This window comes from Schistocerca serialis, chromosome 5, assembly GCF_023864345.2.
Source record: "Schistocerca serialis cubense isolate TAMUIC-IGC-003099 chromosome 5, iqSchSeri2.2, whole genome shotgun sequence".
NCBI lineage: Eukaryota > Metazoa > Arthropoda > Insecta > Orthoptera > Acrididae > Schistocerca > Schistocerca serialis.
This window is the reverse complement of record NC_064642.1, coordinates 793,002,261-793,021,453: the sequence shown is the minus strand read 5'-3', so window position 1 is coordinate 793,021,453 and position 19,193 is coordinate 793,002,261. Positions and strand designations below refer to the sequence as shown.

At 44.3% G+C, this 19,193-nt stretch overlaps 1 protein-coding gene across 1 annotated transcript in view; it reads right to left on the bottom strand.

Moving 5' to 3' along the window:
* Nucleotides 1–8,240, bottom strand: part of LOC126481403 (uncharacterized) — a 133,377-nt gene extending 125,137 nt beyond the window's left edge. Inside the window, exon 1 of the mRNA XM_050105132.1 lies at nucleotides 7,944–8,240. Coding sequence (XP_049961089.1) covers nucleotides 7,944–8,137 — 194 coding nt within the window. The 5' untranslated portion in view covers nucleotides 8,138–8,240. The remainder of the gene's footprint in view (nucleotides 1–7,943) is intronic.
* Nucleotides 8,241–19,193: the final 10,953 nt, after the last annotated feature.

Genomic DNA, 19,193 nt, shown 5'->3' with positions numbered 1-19,193 from the left:
TTGTGATTTATAAAACTCAAAATTCAGTTTCGGTGCAACGTTAATTCTAGGTAAAATGTAATAACCCGAGAATTCCAGGTTTTCCATAACAATCGCCACTCTTCAACCAAACCGAATTGAGTTTTCAGGTCGTTATCCTGATACTTCTGACCAATGCGTGTAAAACGCAGGCACCGGTCAGGTATACAACAATGAAACATTCATAAAAAGCTGCTAATGTTTACACCTGAGTTTTTCGAAAAACCTCCTTACATTTGAGATTGAGATTTTAGTTCACACCAACCTTGAAGAAACCACCACACCTCAAGCCTATACAGCAAATCTTACGCATCTGATACTGTAGACATCAACCCACAATGGACAATAGTTTTGATGTTTATCTTTACCAGATCTTTTTCGTTACAATGCCAAACAGCGACGACATGGCAGAAGACAAATACACTCCTGGAAATTGAAATAAGAACACCGTGAATTCATTGTCCCAGGAAGAGGAAACTTTATTGACACATTCCCGGGGTCAGATACATCACATGATCACACTGACAGAACCACAGGCACATAGACACAGGCAACAGAGCATGCACAATGTCGGCACTAGTACAGTGTATATCCACCTTTCGCAGCAATGCAGGCTGCTATTCTCCCATGGAGACGATCGTAGAGATGCTGGATGTAGTCCTGTGGAACGGCTTGCCATGCCATTTCCACCTGGCGCCTCAGTTGGACCAGCGTTCGTGCTGGACGTGCAGACCGCGTGAGACGACGCTTCATCCAGTCCCAAACATGCTCAATGGGGGACAGATCCGGAGATCTTGCTGGCCAGGGTAGTTGACTTACACCCTTTAGAGCACGTTGGGTGGCACGGGATACATGCGGACGTGCATTGTCCTGTTGGAACAGCAAGTTCCCTTGCCGGTCTAGGAATGGTAGAACGATGGGTTCGATGACGGTTTGGATGTACCGTGCACTATTCAGTGTCCCCTCGACGATCACCAGTGGTGTACGGCCAGTGTAGGAGATCGCTCCCCACACCATGATGCTGGGTGTTGGCCCTGTGTGCCTCAGTCGTATGCAGTCCTGATTGTGGCGCTCACCTGCACGGCGCCAAACACGCATACGACCATCATTGGCACCAAGGCAGAAGCGACTCTCATCGCTGAAGACGACACGTCTCCATTCGTCCCTCCATTCACGCCTGTCACGACACCACTGGAGGCGGGCTGCACGATGTTGGGGCGTGAGCGGAAGACGGCCTAACGGTGTGCGGGACCGTAGCCCAGCTTCATGGAGACGGTTGCGAATGGTCCTCGCCGATACCCCAGGAGCAACAGTGTCCCTAATTTGCTGGGAAGTGGCGGTGCGGTCCCCTACGGCACTGCGTAGGATCCTACGGTCTTGGCGTGCATCCGTGCGTCGCTGGGGTCCGGTCCCAGGTCGACGGGCAAGTGCACCTTCCGCCGACCACTGGCGACAACATCGATGTACTGTGGAGAACTCACGCCCCACGTGTTGAGCAATTCGGCGGTACGTCCACCCGGCCTCCCGCATGCCCACTATACGCCCTCGCTCAAAGTCCGTCAGCTGCACATACGGTTCACGTCCACGCTGTCGCGGCATGCTACCAGTGTTAAAGACTACGATGGAGCTCCGTATGCCACGGCAAACTGGCTGACACTGACGGCGGCGGTGCACAAATGCTGCGCAGCTAGCGCCATTCGACGGCCAACACCGCGGTTCCTGGTGTGTCCGCTGTGCCGTGCGTGTGATCATTGCTTGTACAGCCCTCTCGCAGTGTCCGGAGCAAGTATGGTGGGTCTGACACACCGGTGTCAATGTGTTCTTTTTTCCATTTCCAGGAGTGTACTTTCTATGTCCTGGAACCATCACGCAGTATCCAGCCCCACAATGTCCACAGCTCGTGTCCCCAAATTCCATTCACGACCGGGTCAATTTTCCTTCGCTCACGGACTGGGTGTTTTCTGCTGCCCTACTCACTGCATCTCATATCCATCAGTACGGCGCCCAAATCACTAAAATGGCGTCAAACAGAAATATCTGCATTTACGGCTACCAGGTATCCCCATTTTATCGAAATCGTTCCTACTCTTCTATAATTGTCCCGTCTCCCTACGTGAGTATAACGGGACACCCTCCAACCCCTACTTTCTTGGTTTAATTTAAGAGTTTTACTTTTTTATCATACTGCATAACTTTAATTTCGCATAATTAAGTTCATCATCTCATTCATGTTAGGCAAAGCCAATCTGTTACGAAAACAAAAAGTTTCGAAGTTAATTATTTCGTCGCCCCGTATTGATAACAGTTATGTTGAAGAGGCAGTTGTATTTATGGAATGACCGAGTGAAGTGCAGCTTTCTGATGTCTGATTCATATGTAAATCAGTAGTTTAATTCCGAAGACTTCCCTTTTTAAGGATTTCGCTGTCCTGAGCATGAAAGACGAGATGACCTCTCATAGCCTTATACATACTGTAAATGACCGTAGTATAAAAATTTACGAATTGTAGAATGAGTTCATAGTGTTAAGAAGTGTCACTTAAAGTTTTAAAATTTCGATACAGCAACAGACCAAAAATGGGTTCATTTCTTTAGTAAAACTGCAGTCCCTAACTTATAAAGGATGCTGAAATTTGTTTTTTCTATTCCTGTGAGCAAAGCGCAATGAACTTCTTGTTCAAACAAAATACGAGCTGCTCAGTGTTCTATAAGCAGGTTACAGACGAGAAGAAACTTTAAAAGGCTGCTGCATCAGACGACAAGTACGTCTGTAATTGCGCATTTAATATAATAAGCGCTGCCTGTTGTTTGAAATATCGCAACTGTTCACTTGCCCCTGCTTGCATAGGCGGCCGACACAACCCCACTAATGCCATAAGATCGTTTGATATCCACAGACTTGCAACAATGGGTACTTCTCGATGATTTCTGCAGCATAATGAAGGATCCTTAACTGGAAGTTCTTATATCCACTGGAGACAAATAGGGGTGACACCATACGGCCCAAGAAAACCAAGCTGCACATGATTTGGTTAATATTGGTTGATATGGGCAAGAAAACACTGCAGGAATGTTTATCCAGCCCAAATGCCGAAAAACCGTTGCGGCGTTATATCCAGTATTGTAATACTGATATCTTCTTAACGCAGAGCAATGATATTTACAAAAAATACACTTAACTTATTTGCTATTCACGAACTTTTTTATTTCACAGGCGAATTCTAGGAACGCTGAAATGTTTTTTGATATTTGACTATTGTTGCCAGACGTCCCGTGTTTCCTGCATAATTTTAAATGTCCCACCGAAACACGCTCTGTCCCGTACTTCAACCTTGTTCGACCATCATTACGCAATCTGTCGCGCCACAGCTGGGCCGCTGCCTATTACCAACGCACGTACCGCATGAAGATGCGACTAGCTCGGCTGTCTGCTTAATCATAGTGCCGGTTGGGGCCGATATTCACCGATTCCCACCCTCTCGCGCCGCGCCGCTGTGTGTTTTACATTCTTCTACTTGTTTACTGTCCATCTCACTTCCTTTCCACAATTTTGTGTGTTACATTTACGTTCGTTTGCTAACTGGTTTATATGGTATGTCAACGCCTGTTAAACTGGTAGCATTAAATTCTTTCTTGATCGTCATTCTAGTTTAAAACTGCGTTCATTGTTTTGAGAGAACTGCTGAGTTTTGAACGTGTTATGCTTGCGAATTATTTCTAAAACTATTGACAAAATGAGTGATTTAAATGATAGTGAGACAGATAATTCGTCTAGAAGCGGTGGAATACCTTCTAAGAAAGCCGAAAGACTGAAGTATAATCTGAACTGGGAAAATAGTTATTCCTGGCTGAGACATATATAAAACAACTCGTATAAGACGTACTGTCCCCTGCGCAATGAAGATTTCTCGTGTGCTCACAGAGACGTTCCTGAAGTAAAACAAGCATCTGCCAAATCAAGCGTGACTGTTGCTAGCAACAGAACACCAAGTACCTTATTGAAATATTTCTCGAAGCCTGAACCATCTGCCTAGGAGACAGACAAGTTTACGCTTGAGAACTCATCTGTTTATCACACGGCAGAGCCTTCTTTTACTTACAATGGAATGGATTGTTCGCACCAATTATTACCATATATCTGCAGTGATTTTTAAATCACTCAAAAGTTTTAGCTGCGGAAGAGCAAAAGCGGAAACTACGCTATGCGAAGTAGTGGCCAAAGAATTTGCTATAAGTATTTTAAAGACGATCCAAGGAAAAAACTATACTTTTCTGTAGCGCCAGATGCAATTAGGCCTAACAAAAAAAACGGAAAAATGTTTCCAATTTGCTTAAGATTCTTCGCTGAATGTAACGATGAATGGGCATATCAAGTTTCGAAGTTATTAATAGACAAATTGGAGAAGTCTCGACATTCGTCGCTGATAACACTAACTCCTGACTCACGAGGTGACTTCTCTGTAACGCATACCACGAGGTGGGGTCTCTGAGACCCCTATGTGTAAACCGAGATTTAAGGTAAAAATCATGTGAAATTTTTAATTAATGCTATATAACATTTATTTTTAGAATTATTTAAGCGTTTTTAAATGCTTCTCGTTTATTTATTGCACTAAACAAAGCCTGCAGCATTTTACTATCTATCACACAAAAGCATATAATTTTGTGTGATTCTTGTAAATAGTAGACACAAACGGGCAGTTTGAGTACTGAATTTTACATTCTGAAAAATTATACGATCTCTGTAGCAAAGAAATTTCAAAATAAAATAAATTCCAGGGTTTAAATTTGCGTATACAAATTCCACCCGATAGGTACAAAAAGAAAGTGTCAAATTCGCATTGCTGGGAGCTATATTTTTACCACCAATCAGAACACGTTAGATTTTAACAGACACTACGAATTTCATTGACGAAGGAGGCTGATCCCATCACAACTTTTCTGAAGTTCCTCTTGTTCGATAGCATGTCTAGGAGACTCCCAACACCTATCGATAAAACGTGTCGACAATAAACACAGAAGGCGATAACGCAACCGACAACAAAACATCGTAGGCTTGGCAATTTAAGATGGGAAGGGGGGGTATAGCAGCACTCCTCCACAACAGACCTTGGATAGCGATTTCGAACATTTTCGCGCTGTTTGAGACCACACCTCGTGCGTTAAGGGCTTTTGTAAATTTCGGCAGAAACCATCCCATTTATACACTTCTATTACCTGAAAATGATAAGATTGTCAAAGCTAGTTGCCCCGTCCGTATTCTCCACAGTGCTGCAAAATACACTACTGTTAAAACTAGAAGCGGATGTTGAAATTACGATACTGAAAACATGCAGTCACTTCAGTAGACCTGGGAAACGAAGGGCGGACTTTCAACTCCAAATTGAAGCGAATGAGATGCAATGCGAAGAAATAATAAAACATTCCGTCACGAGATTTTTATTTCTTGGTCCGGCTGTTTAAAGAGTATTAAAAATATGGCGTGAACTTATATATCATTTTCTGGAATTCTGCAATGAATGTCCTCGCGTGTTAGAAAAATTAATCACATGTGGAGAGGCAGAGAAAAAACTTTGGCGTTTTCGTCGTTTCTGCATAACGTAATGTTTTCGGTAGAAACAAGAATAAAGAAAATTGAATCAGATTGTCAATTGTTGAGATGCATGCTGAAATGCACGGGATTCGCGAGAAGACTGAGCACAGAATAAAATAACTTTTTCGAAAGTAAGACTAGAGAAATAATGGGTGAATAAGCACTAATGCAAAAGATATATTCGGGACGAATTTCTACAGTTCTACACCAGTTATGTAGGATACTTGTTACTGCGATATTTCTCAGCAAATAACAACCTGTCCATTACGTTATTTTTTTAAACTTAAAATCACCACTACATTACGACCATTTTTAAAATGCTTTTAAGAACCGATCAAGTGGATGTGGACTCCTTACACGAAGAACTTCAAATAATTAAAACAAGTCTGGACATGGCACGGGCTTTTAATGACAAAAATAAGGGTGCGATTGAGAAATGGAAGGAAAGGGTTTTCCAAGAATGAAATAAGTATGTAACATTTTTCATGTCTTATGGTGCATCTTTAGTACCCCTAGTTCCAACTGCATAAAGTGTTTACTTCACAGATGGCATTAGAATGGACTGATGCACCAAATAAATGTACCCCGAAGTTGATAAAAAGTTAATGACCAATTTCGATTATGATTATAACTGCATGGAGTATGTAAAAATTAAACAAAGCATTTAAAAACCGACACATTCATTAAAATTCAATAAAGATCAATAAATCACATAAAATAATTTAGGTGATTCATTTGTCCCGGGTAAAAAAAATGAAATTCCGTTTTTTTTTTGCCGAACTCAATATTCGTCCGTTACAGGGTTATAACATCTGACAACACTAAATTGTAAGTGGCTTGACAATACTGTTATGTGCCAGCGGTACCTTTCGCAACAGACGTCATGCGGTCAATAATGCCTGACTATTACTACCTGCGGAATTACATTTGTTCTAACCTGAAAGATGCAAAAAGAAAATGGGACGACTTTAGTGTGGTACTGTTTACTCGAGACATTCGTAAAATATTAACACTGACACTATCACGAAATGAAGGTTCTGTACCTATCAAATAGCAAGTTCAAATAGCTCTGAGCACTATGGGACTTAACATCTGAGGTCATCAGTCCCCTAGAACTACTTAAACCTAACTAACCTAAGGACATCACACACATCAATGCCCGAGGCTGGATTCGAACCTGCGACCGTAGGAGTCGCGCGGTTCTGGACTGTAGCGCCTAGAACCGCTCGGCCATCGCGGCCGGCAAAAAGCAAGTTCCACTGAAGTTCCGAACCAATACGGGTTGGTAGCGAGCAACAATGGCCACCAAACAATGAAATACGTGTACATGTACTGAAATCACAAAGACAATAATGACATTTTAGTTGCATTTCCGGTTCTCGTACTTCCCACCTATGCTGTAGCTAGAACACACGATATCACGAACGATGGCGGTCGAGGTTACACACCATCAGGTAAACCTGCTGCGAATAAGAGAAGGCATCACTTTTAACATTTTCGTATTCAATTTGGATATGCACTCACGAGCATCGAATTGCATACGTCACTACTGAAGTTCGTTCGTTGTTTCAGATCGTCGGGAATCGACAACAATACTTCGTCATCGGGCGCGTTTTAGTTTGCTATCTTACATCCATTGCTCCACAGAGACGCAGATAATGTGGTATTAACACATTTACGGCACTGGTTCGCATCATTTGCGCGCCTAAAACAAGTTTTCACTGGTGAATGTATATTAAACACTTATTACAAAACTTATTTCTAATTAACAATTAGCTATCGGTGCACGAGCCTCTCCACTGTTACGCTTCTAAAGCTTTGTCATATTGCACGAAAACATCACCACGTGCAAATACTAACCTGAACCTGCTTAGTTATGTAGTCGAAGTATTAAACCTGAGGGTAAATTAATGAACAACGCGCCTTACGAGGAAATAAGTAAGAATCTTATGATGTGTGTGGAAAGCAATAACCCGCCATGGATCGAAACCATTTGTGACGATGGAAGAAGGTGCTACAGGTAGCTGTTCGCAGTATCTTGCGAGTTCTTCATTCCATTTGAAAGATACGTGTTCCACACTTGTAGCTTCAGGCAGTACTTCAGATTGCTCTTCCTAAAACAAATTTTGACATTGGATTGACTAAACTAAAACAAGTAAACCCTCTAATGTTTTTATGCCCGTTTTGAGTAACTGAACAAATTGTGACTGTTCAGAGGTAAATGAAAGTACTGCTGTCTGTACATCCTGTAATCGTGATGGCCGCTGCGTTGCTCATTGACGCTTCAAAGATACGACCGACGGCTTAGCGCATATGTTGGGACAAGAACTGACCTGGAGTCGAACTGCTTGCCGTCGTCCAGCGTGCCACGGTAGTGCATGGTGAGCATGTCGCCCGTCTTGGACTTCTCGGTGCACTCATCGGGCACGAACAGTTTCTCCACTTTGAGGTCTGACTCCTTGGCGCGGCAGCCCACGGCCAGCAGGGCCCCCAGCAACGCAAAACTCAGCACGCTCACTCGCTGCATGTCGCCGGAAGACTGAGACACGAGGCGCCAGCGATCCCTGCTGCCACGCGGCCTCCAGCCGCGCCCCGGCGCTGCCAACAGCGCGGGCCCAAACTCCCTAGCAGGCGGCACGCCGCTTCCCAGAAAGATTTCTCCTGCGTCGGGTGCCGCTTTCTTTCAGCTGTTTCACAACCGGAACCTCTCCCTGACGCGGCTGCTCGTAGTGCTCCGTAATATTTACACTGGCTAAAGAAACATGTGAAGATATACGCGCCGCAGGGAGATGGCAACCTCTTGTTCTTATTCCATAGTTGCTAATACTTGTCATGATAAAGCGGGTAAACGCAAACGTACTACATTTGTTGCTTCAACGTTGCTGTGAGCAAAACTCCCAGAAAATCGTCACTGGATTACGTGAATAGAAAATATTTATTTTATTTATTTAGTGTATAGCACAAACCACAGTTTATAAAGGGCAGCATAAAAGTACATAATTTCGTAAATAGCCAAGAAGAATACAAATAAAAGTTACGAACAGATTACAAATATACAAAGAAAAATATAAAAATAAGTATAAATAAAGATATAAATATGCGTATGAAGGCACATGCCTTAGTCTCTAACAAAATAAGACGCACATGACAAACATACGTCCATATTACTAACATAATCGATGTCCTCCTTTTATTTTATTTTTTTTTAACTGACTAGTGGGACTCGATCCAGCCACCCAGCGATTACGGGACTTAAACGCTAACCACTTTTTTTTCTTTCTTTTTGTTGTGGCGTAGCAAGACAGCCACGCCACGGAAGTAGCCGAAAGGCACGCGCTAAGCTAAAGCAGGATGGCGTGAGGTCTGAAACAGGATACGTAATGAATGCTATAAAGAAAAGTACGTAGCTTCTGGAATACTTAACTTTAATCCATCCTTTTGGTACATCTGGAGATTGTGGCGATACAAGTGAGACTCTTTAGATACATGCAATGTTACTAATAGCGCCTTGCTAGGTCGTAGCCATTGACTTAGCTGAAGGCTATTTCTAACTATCTGCTCTGCAAATGGGCGAGGCTTCGTCAGTGTGCATCGCTAGCTACGTCGTCCGTACAACTGGGGCGAGTGCTAGTCCGTATCTCGAGACCTGCCTTGTGGTGGCGCTCGGTCTGCGATCACACAGTGGCGACACGCGGGTCCGATATGTACTAATGGACCGCGGCCGATTTAAAACTACCACCTAGCAAGTATGGTGTCTGGCGGTGACACCACACTTTTAATCTTATTTTGTTCGTTTTATCTGCTCTGGGCGGACGTCGAAAGACACCTGTTCCAGTTCGTTGTTGATCCATTAACTCAGTTTCTTTTATTACAGAGGGCAACTAGCCCTCTGACCGAACACGCTGAGCTACCGCGCCGGCGTGTCCTCTTGGTCGCCTTCAGGAAATCGGCAGTTAGAGTTGCCTTCTAATAGGGCATGTCTTTCAGCACCGCAATCACTCAGGTGAAGTAACTACGTGCCATTTACACTTGGACTCTGCACATCTTCTGCGGTTCGTTCTTATCCTGTTTAGCCTGGTTCACACTCTCCTTGGACGATTAAACCCTGGCGGTTTTCCGCTGGATCTCTTTGTGATTTGTCAATAAAACCATCTCTGGCTCTCTAAGCCAACATTCTATCATTTCGAAATCACCTCGTTGCAGGTCTACAGGAGTCACAATGGTAAGATTTATTTACCGATGTCTGTTGATGGAAGATAAAAAAGTGTAATGATCTTAATAAACGTCGTAGCAGTCTAGGTACGTTTCTCGGGGCATTTCACGGATGAAATCTTCTCATATTATTAGCCCACTGGTAGTGTTGGCTTAAAGCTGCTTTCGAACGAATTTCCTGCTCATCGTCTTATCTTGAAAACGACGAGTGGAAAACTCACTTCAAAATGACATTACCACTCGATTGATAATCCTTGATGTCATCAACAATGTAGCCTGTGATTACGAAAAAAAATTTCTGATATTAGTTTTCTGCACAAGACAAAATGATGTTCCCTATGATACCCATTTGAAGATTAGTTACTCCTAGAAAATGTAAAGGTACTAGATGGGCGTTTTTATCCTTCTGTACTATTATAGATGTGCGGGTAAAGAAAACCGAAGACATCTTAATGGTATTTACGGACCTACAGAGAGCACTCGACGATGTAAGGTGGCTTTAGATGTTCAAAATTCCAACAAGAATTAGGAATGAAATGTAGACATAACAAATAATCTACATTAAAACAATATAAAATGAATGGCGATGAATTCTTCTTAATAGAGCTGTATGGAAGAGTTGCTATTTGTCATCACTGCCGTTTATCATGAATTTCGAAGAAGCAATGCAGCACGTGAAAGAAAAATCCAGAACACTAACCAGATGTCAATGGTAATGTTAACAGGTGACATAATCGTGACTGGAAGTGTGGAAGGCTTCAAAGAATTTTTCCATGGGATGAACCATTCACGAAGCTTTGAATACGGTATTAGGGAACAGCAGAAGAATGGCATGTTTCCACTGCTTTGGCCAGACGAGGAGGCAGAGTAATCGGGCATAGAGATTTAGAAGCAGTTAAAACCGTTGCGGTCGCGCAGTTCCAGACTGAAGCGCCTAGAACCGCTCGGTCACAACGGCAGGCTCAGTTAAGAAATGTGAAGAGGGGGGGAGGAATTGTAGGGGAAGATAAAGACGAATGTAGAAGAATAAGAGCGTTAGGTAGTTTGGGCATGTAGACGATGATGATGTTGGGTTTGTGGGGCACTCAACTGCACGGTTATCAGCGCCCATACAAATTCCCAACCTTTGCTCAGCCCAATATCGCCCACTTCATGAATGATGATGAAATGACGAGGACAACACAAACACGCAGTCATCTCGAGGCAGGTGAAAATCCCTGACCCCGCCGGGGGTCGAACCCGGGACCCAATGCTCGGGAAGCGATAACGCGACCGCGAGACCACGAGCTGCGGACTTCGGCACGTAGAGTCGAAAATATTAGCGTAAGGAGGAAATAAGGAGGACCACCTTAATGATGAGAGGAATGAAAAGCCTCTGGTAGATACTGTTCTACAATGTTTCAATGGAAGTCGTACCATGTAGTAGATAAGTTTCAGACGGGGCTACAGTAGATCTAAACGCCTTTACTTACTGGATTCCTCTACTCCATTGGTCGTCGAAGTGCTTCCCTGCGGCCCGATTCAAGTATTTATGCGGCCCTCGCTTCTCATCCGTATTTTACAACAATGTGCATCTGGCAATTAACAGTCAAATCCGAAAACGTCAACTAACGCCAACATCTTCTCTAGAATTTAGTTTTCCTGGTCAGTAAATAAACAAAAATACTTACACAGAGAGTAATACTTGAAGATGTGCTTAATTGTGATTGGCGTTGGTGATTCGTCCGTGAATTGTGTAAAGTCCTTCTTACCTTAGGGGCAGAGGGGTGGGTTGTGCGTCCCTTGCGGGATTAGAGGATGTGAGAGGGGTAATGTTTCATAGTCTGTCTTCTAGTATTGGGAATTCAAAGGCGTGCGCGACTCGTGCAGATCACATGCTGTGGTATAAACTTCAAACGGTTCAAATGGCTCTGAGCACTATGGGACTCATCTACTGAGGTCATTAGTCCCCTAGAACTTAGAACTAGTTAAACCTAACTAACCTAAGGACATCACAAACATCCATGCCCGAGGCAGGATTCGAACCTGCGACCGTAGAGGTCTTGCGGTTCCAGACTGCAGCGCCTATAACCGCACGGCCACTTCGGCCGGCAAACTTCAAACGGAAATAATATTGATACGTGAATGCGCACTACAGACACAGCCATGTTCAGATGCGATACATATTTGTAGCACGGAATACTAAATTACACTACAACAGTTGTAGTGAAAGGCAATGAATAGAACAAAAATCACATTCAAAACTTTTAATAGACATTTGAGATCGTTTCTTGTATCGCTTAATGTATTTACAGTTAAGTACAATTACTGTTATTAATCAGTCAATCATCCGATGGCACAGACAACACAGCACTTCGTCAGGCAGTTACAGTCTCACAACTTTGAGATCGTCTAGTGAGGCAGCAATCTGCACTACAAAGTCGCCATCAAGTGTTGCGGACGGTGCCGACTTTGTAACGATCGGTACCAGGAAAGCGGCGGCCATCTTTATCACTTCTTTACTATAGGTGGTCTATTGGGGGCTCATAAAACACGAATTTGTGTAGTTCAACAATTAATAATGAGATCGGAAGACATGCGGCCCTGTGTGCTCATCCCCCGCCCTCCCCCTCTCCAAACCGTCCGATATCGGCGTCCGCTCTTGGGCAAATACGTTTGACGATTGCTGCCCTGCTCTGATATACAAATAGTCAAGAACAGTGAAAGATCCAATCTAGACAGAAAGAGAACTTGATTGTCTCGATTTTCGGTGGACCACACCCTAACGCCACTGGTTTCGTACACACTGTAATTATATAACTCTAGTCAAAAGCCATTCGCTGTACAGTTACCGTCAGTGCTATTCGCTGGTGTGCAACACTTAAGTAGGAAACTAACTTTCACCTGATGCGTTACTGCCAAGTAACATAGCTCGATGAATTTTAGACGTACATAGAAAGAACTGTTACAGTGTAGGACAGAACGTAACTGCAAGAAACACTCAATGAGAGGAACAGAAGTGACTCTTTTATTCGAAGACAATAAATAGGTTAAAGTCACCTCGATTCATGATAGTCCCATGGGCATTAAAAAAGGTGGAACATGGTTTAGGCCGTGTGATCAGCAGTGCAGCAGTGCACGTTCTGTAACGTGCTCCCATGATGGCCACAAAGTTCGGTTGGGGGGGGGGGGGGGGGGAAAGGGTGAGGTCTTGTGGTAGAGCATTCCATTCCTCCATCAGCGCTGGATAATCGTTGGCACATGTGGACGTGCTGCAGTCCGTCTCCCCAACGCATGCCACACGCACTCGATAGGATTTATAGTGCGCTGAAAATTAGTTGCGACTTTTGACAGTTCAGTCCGAAGTAAGTGGAAGAAAGCGCAGTTGCCAGCGTGTGCTAAGCGCGTCATCTGGTGATGATAATGCCGCCATCTTGCAGCCTTGCTTGTCTGCGTCAAATACAAGTCGCGCAAGTCTACAGTCTTTCTCAAACGATTTTAAAGGAACAACTCACTAATAAACTCTGATTCCCGCACATGTTATAGCTTAATTCGTCAGCTTCATGATGAACAGCCTATGTTGTTGTTGTGGTCTTCAGTCCTGAGACTGGTTTGATGCAGCTCTCAATGCTACTCTATCCTGTGCAAGATTTTTCATCTCCCAGTACCTACTACAACCTACATCCTTCTGAATCTGCTTAGTGTATTCATCTCTTGGTCTCCCTCTACAGCCTACCACTTCTTTAATTGTCATAGTTACCTCGATATTTCCGTATTCTGTCAACTACAACAAGAAATGCTTAAAGCTTGCAGTGAAAAATAGGGGTCGCTATAAATTTGCGTTTCATTTGTTGTGCTTATAAAATATAGGTGACATATTGAATTATGCTTTAAATTTGGAAGGATATCGCTATCTGTCTCTAATCTCGAGAAAATGGAATATCTGTTAAACTCTCAATCACAAGCTCACGCGCCAAGGAAAAAGCCAATATAAAATGTTCATAAATCCTTCGTTCTCGGTCGGGGTGTGTGGCCGTGCGGTTCTAGGTGCTTCAGTCTGGAACCGCGTGACACTTCGGTCGCAGGTTCGAATCCTGCCTCGGGCATGGAGGTGTGTGTTGTCATTAGGTTAGTTAGGTTTAAGTAGTTCTAAGTTATAGGGGACTGATGACCTCAGATGTTAAGTCCCATAGTGCTCAGAGCCATTTGAACCCTCGTTCTCGTAAATGATTTGAGGTACTGAAACAAAATGTTGGCCAATGGTAGCGCACAAAGATGAGAGTATTTTGCAATATGATTAATATGCGAAACTTCATTATCTACCGAGGTGTTCAAGCATCTACACTTTTTTTCCAGTGAAATAATGCAGTTTTTATGGGTCATCGATTGCTGATGGAACGAGAATTTCTGCGCGTTTGCTACACTATAAGTGAAGTGACACGTTTATTTTTATTCCCTCGAAGGGACTTTTTCGTGAACAATTGACCTATCTTGCCCTCAGTTGCTAGTTTAATAACACAGTGTTTCCGGATTTTGTAGCAATTTCTACTGCATTAGGATATTAATGTGATGAATATTTGTAAATTCTGCTATGTTTTGGCGAAAGAAGCAATTTTTAACATGGCAACAGGAGAAGTTACATCCTACTCGAAACTGATTTTAGTCCTTCATGACTCCATGTCTCCTCAACCACCTTCCTGGTATGGCTGCCACCTCGAGACCTGTCCTATGGTGTAACGTTTGCAATGACTTTTACTGTCAGCTTTTCAAACTCACTGAGCGTAAACCTCTAGTTACACTACTGGCCATTAAAATTGCCACACCAAGAAGAAGTGCAGATGATAAACGGGTATTCATTGGACAAATATATTATACTAGAACAGACATGTGATTACATTTTCACGCAATTTGGGTGCATAGCTCCTGAGAAATCAGTACTCGTAACAACAACCTCTGGCCGTAATAACGGCCTTGATACGCCTCGGCACTGAGTCAAACAGAGCTCGGATGGCGCATGCAGGTACAGCTGCCCATGCAGATTCAGCACGATACCACAGTTCATCAAGAGTAGTGACTGGCGTATTCTGACGAGCCAGTTGCTCTGTCACCAGTGGACCAGACGTTTTCAGTTGGTGAGAGATCTGGAGAATGTGCTGGCCGGGGCAGCAGTCGAACATTTTCTGTATCCAGAAAGGCCCGTACAGGACCTGCAACATGCGGTCGTGCATTATCCTGCTCAAATGTAGGGTTCCGCAGGGATCGACTGAAGTACAGAGCCACGGGTCGTAACACATCTGAAATGTAACGCCCACTGTTGAAAGTGCCGTCAATACGACAAGAGGTGACCGAGACGTGTAACCAATGGCACCCCACACCATCACGCTGGGTGATACGCCAGTATGGCGATGACGACTGCACGCTTCCAATGTGCGTTCACCGCGATGTCGCCAAACACGGATGCGACCATCATGATGCTGTAAACAGAACCTGAATTCATCCGAAAAAATGACTTTTTGCCATTCGTGCACCCAGGTTCGTCGTTGAGTACACCATCGCAGGCGCTCCTGTCTGTGATGCAGCGTCAAGGGTAACCGCAGCCAAGGTCTCCGAGCTGATAGTCCACGCTGCTGCAAACGTCGACGAACTGTTGTTGAAGATGGTTGTTGTCTTGCAAACGTCGCCATCTGTTGACTCAGGGATCGAGACGTTGCTGCACGATCCGTTACACCCATGCGGATAAGACGTCTGTCATCTCGACCGCTACTGATACGAGGCCGTTGGGATCCAGCACGGCGTTCCGTATTACTCTCCTGAGCCCACCGATTCCATATTCTGCTAACAGTCATTGGTTCTCGATCAACGCGATCAGAAATGTCGCGATACGAGAAACCTCAATCGGGATAGGCTACAATCCGACCTTTATCAAAGTCGGAAACGTGATGGTACGCATTTCTCTTCCTTACACGAGGCATCACGACAACGTTTCACCAGGCAACTGCGGTTAACTGATGTTTGTGTATGAGAAATCGGTTGGAAACTTTCCTCATGTCAGCACGTTGTAGGTGTCGACACCGGCGCCAACCTTGTGTGAATGCTCTGAAAAGCTAATCATGTGCATATCACAGCATCTTCTTCCTGACAGTTAAATTTCGCGTCTGCAGCATGTCATCTTCGTGGTAGAGCAATTTTATTTGCCAGTGGTGTATTTTTCGCGACATTACTTTTCGCCTAGGCCTATATACTCTCAGGCCGTTTTAAATGAGCGCGATGCGGAGGAAACCTGATTTAAACTATGTCCTTTAGCGTCGGCCAGTTTGTCGACCTGGTACTGTGGAGTTTTTGCCTTCTACAGCACTACGAGTTCCACTAAGCCTTCGTTATACATGATACGTTCAACCTTACCCATTAGAACATTTCTTTCCAACAAGAGCAAAAATGCGGTTTCGTTCACTGCATCGTTGTAGTTCTGTACGTCACAACAGGGTCGTACGGCGCATTGTCTGTTACTACTTGGAATTCGGAGTAATATTATCTTCACATCTGGTGAACGTGTTGTTGGACGGCCAATTTTCTTTAATTAAGTGTTCACTTGTGCTGCACTGTTATTATAATGTAGCGCCAACACAAAACACTTCTTCACAGTACCTAATGACCGCAGATTACTTCAGCGCCAGAAAATACTACTTTACAATGAGTTCTGATGAAGGTGCACTCATCGCGCGACACGTCATGGTTCTGTTTCTCGACGGCGAATTGCTGGCGGCGTGGTGGGGAAAGCCGGCTCGCCATTTTTGTTACCCGGCAACGGCGTCGCGTCCCCTCCGGCGAGCCAAACGTCAAAAGTCACAACTAATTTTAAATGTACTAAAAAAAAAGTCGAGGGAATGGGCAGGCGAGTCAAATGTCAAATATCTTCTCGTCCCAAGATTTCGTACATGTGCGCTGTTCGATGCGGTCGTGCATTGTCATCCGCAAAAATGAAGTCATCTTTGAATGCACCCCCAAATAGATGAACATGGATCAGGAGTACTGTTGCAATGCTACAATGATGATGACTGGTGAGTGCAGCGTGGTCAAAAGTTTCGAGGTCAGAGCGCCCCCCTCCCCTCCCTTTCATAAAACCTGGACCACGAGAACGATAGTGTTCGACAATGATCCTGGGCGCAGTACATATATCGAGAGGTGGGAACAGGTAATGCACCCAGGAACATTGTCGAGCGTACTCGTTTTCGTGGTCCAAGTGCTATGGTGTGGAGAGGCATAATGTGTCATTTGGTGTACTGACGTCCAAATCTTTGAATGCGGTACGCTTATCGGCCAACGCTATTGTGACACTGTACTCCTTCTATGTGTGCGCCTTTCGGGGATGCATTCATCCTTAACTTCATTTTTATGGACGGCAATGCGCAACTGCATTGGAAGCTTATATTTTAACATATCATACGTATACATAGTATACCGTTTTATCGAAGATTATATGTAAAGATATGTGAAACACACGTATGTATAATCGAAGACGGGGGCAAGCCCACCGCTTCCCTGTGATGGGTTCTCCTCCTGTATTTGTCTATCAATCAGTATGTTCTGGTGAATCATTAATGGGATGTATGGGATGGGTCGTTAACCACGACCCAAAAGGGCTCTTTTTCTGTTGTATGCTATTATTTTAATACAATTTGTCTTTTAAAATACATTGAAGCCCTACACAGACAGCGTTTTGAATTTCTATAATAATGTCTGACATCACTAAAAACTTCAGTCTTATCGCAATTAAGAGCACCTTTAACCCATACTTGACACAGATTCGGACTCATTTATTTTGAGATGATTCCTCATCCTTCGAACCAACGTCATTGTAGATATATAATAAGATGTACCCATATCTCTGTTGCAAACCCACAAATCCGCCGAAATGTCCGATAAAGCAATAATCTCTCGACTGTTAAAAGTCTCAAGCCCTGCTACAATGTCTATTTTAGGACCACGTACTACAGCCACAATAACACAACCATTACCATATCGATTCGGTCTGCGTTCGTAAGCGTAAAATTCAGAACACATCCGCAAAACACTGAAGGTCCAGGCAAAATCTCTTGGGCAACATTATCGACAGCTTTATACACTGTCAGACGCGAAAGCCTTATCGTCCTACACTACTGGCCGTTAAAATTGCTACACCACGAAGATGACGTGATACAGACGCGAAATTTAACCGACAGGAAGAAGATGCAGTGATATGCAAATGATTAGCTTTTCAGAGCATTCACACAAGGTCGGCGCCGGTGGCGACACCTACAATGTGCTGACATGAGCAAAGTTTCCAACCGATTTCTCATACACAAACAGCAGTTGACCGGCGTTGCCTGGTGAAACGTTGTTATGATGCTTCGTGTAAGGAGGAGAAATGCTTACCATCACGTTTCCGACTTTGATAAAGGTCGGATTGTAGCCTACTGCGATTGCGATTTATCGTATCGCGACATTGCTGCTCGCGTTGGTCGAGATCCAATGACTGTTAGCATGGAATCGGTGGGTTCAGGAAGGTAATACGGAACGCCGTGCTGTACCCCAACGACCTCGTATCACTAGCAGTCGACATGACAGGCATCTTATTCGCATGGCTGTAGCGGATCTTGCAGCCACGTCTCGATCCCTGAGTCAACAGATGGGGACGTTTGCAAGACATCAACCATCTGCACAAACAGTTCGATGACGTTTGCAGCAGCACGGACTATCAGCTCGGAGACCACGGCTGCGGTTACCCTTGACGCTGCATCGCAGGCAGGAGCGCCTGCGATGGTGTACTCAACGACGAACCTGGGTGCACGAATGGCAAAACGTAATTTTTTCGGATGAATTCAGGGTCTGTTTCCAGCATCATGATGGCCCATCCGCGTGTGGAGACATCGCGGTGAACGCACATTGGAAGAGTGTATTCGCCATCGCCAAACTGGCGTATCACCCGGCGTAATGTTATGGGGAGCCATTGGTTACACGTCTCGGTCACCTCTTGTTCGCATTGACGTCGTTCCGTTCCTACACCAGCACTGTTGACAACTGTTAGACGGTCGTTGGTGTGTGTGTGTACGCGATGCAGTACTATATCTCGACAACGAATCCGACGCGTGTTCGATGGAACTTAAATCGGGCGGCCAGGAGAGACGATTCGCACAGTATCCTCCAGTTCCGCACCTTCGCATTTAATCCCTACACAGAAAGCGATTTCAATTTCTATGATAATGTGTGACATCATCAACAGCTTCACTCTTACTACAATTAAGAGCACCTTTAACCCATGCTGACACAGACTCGGACTCATTTAATGCATCGACACACAGATAGCATGCCACGTTGTTATACACTACTGGCCATTTAAATTGCCACACCAAGAA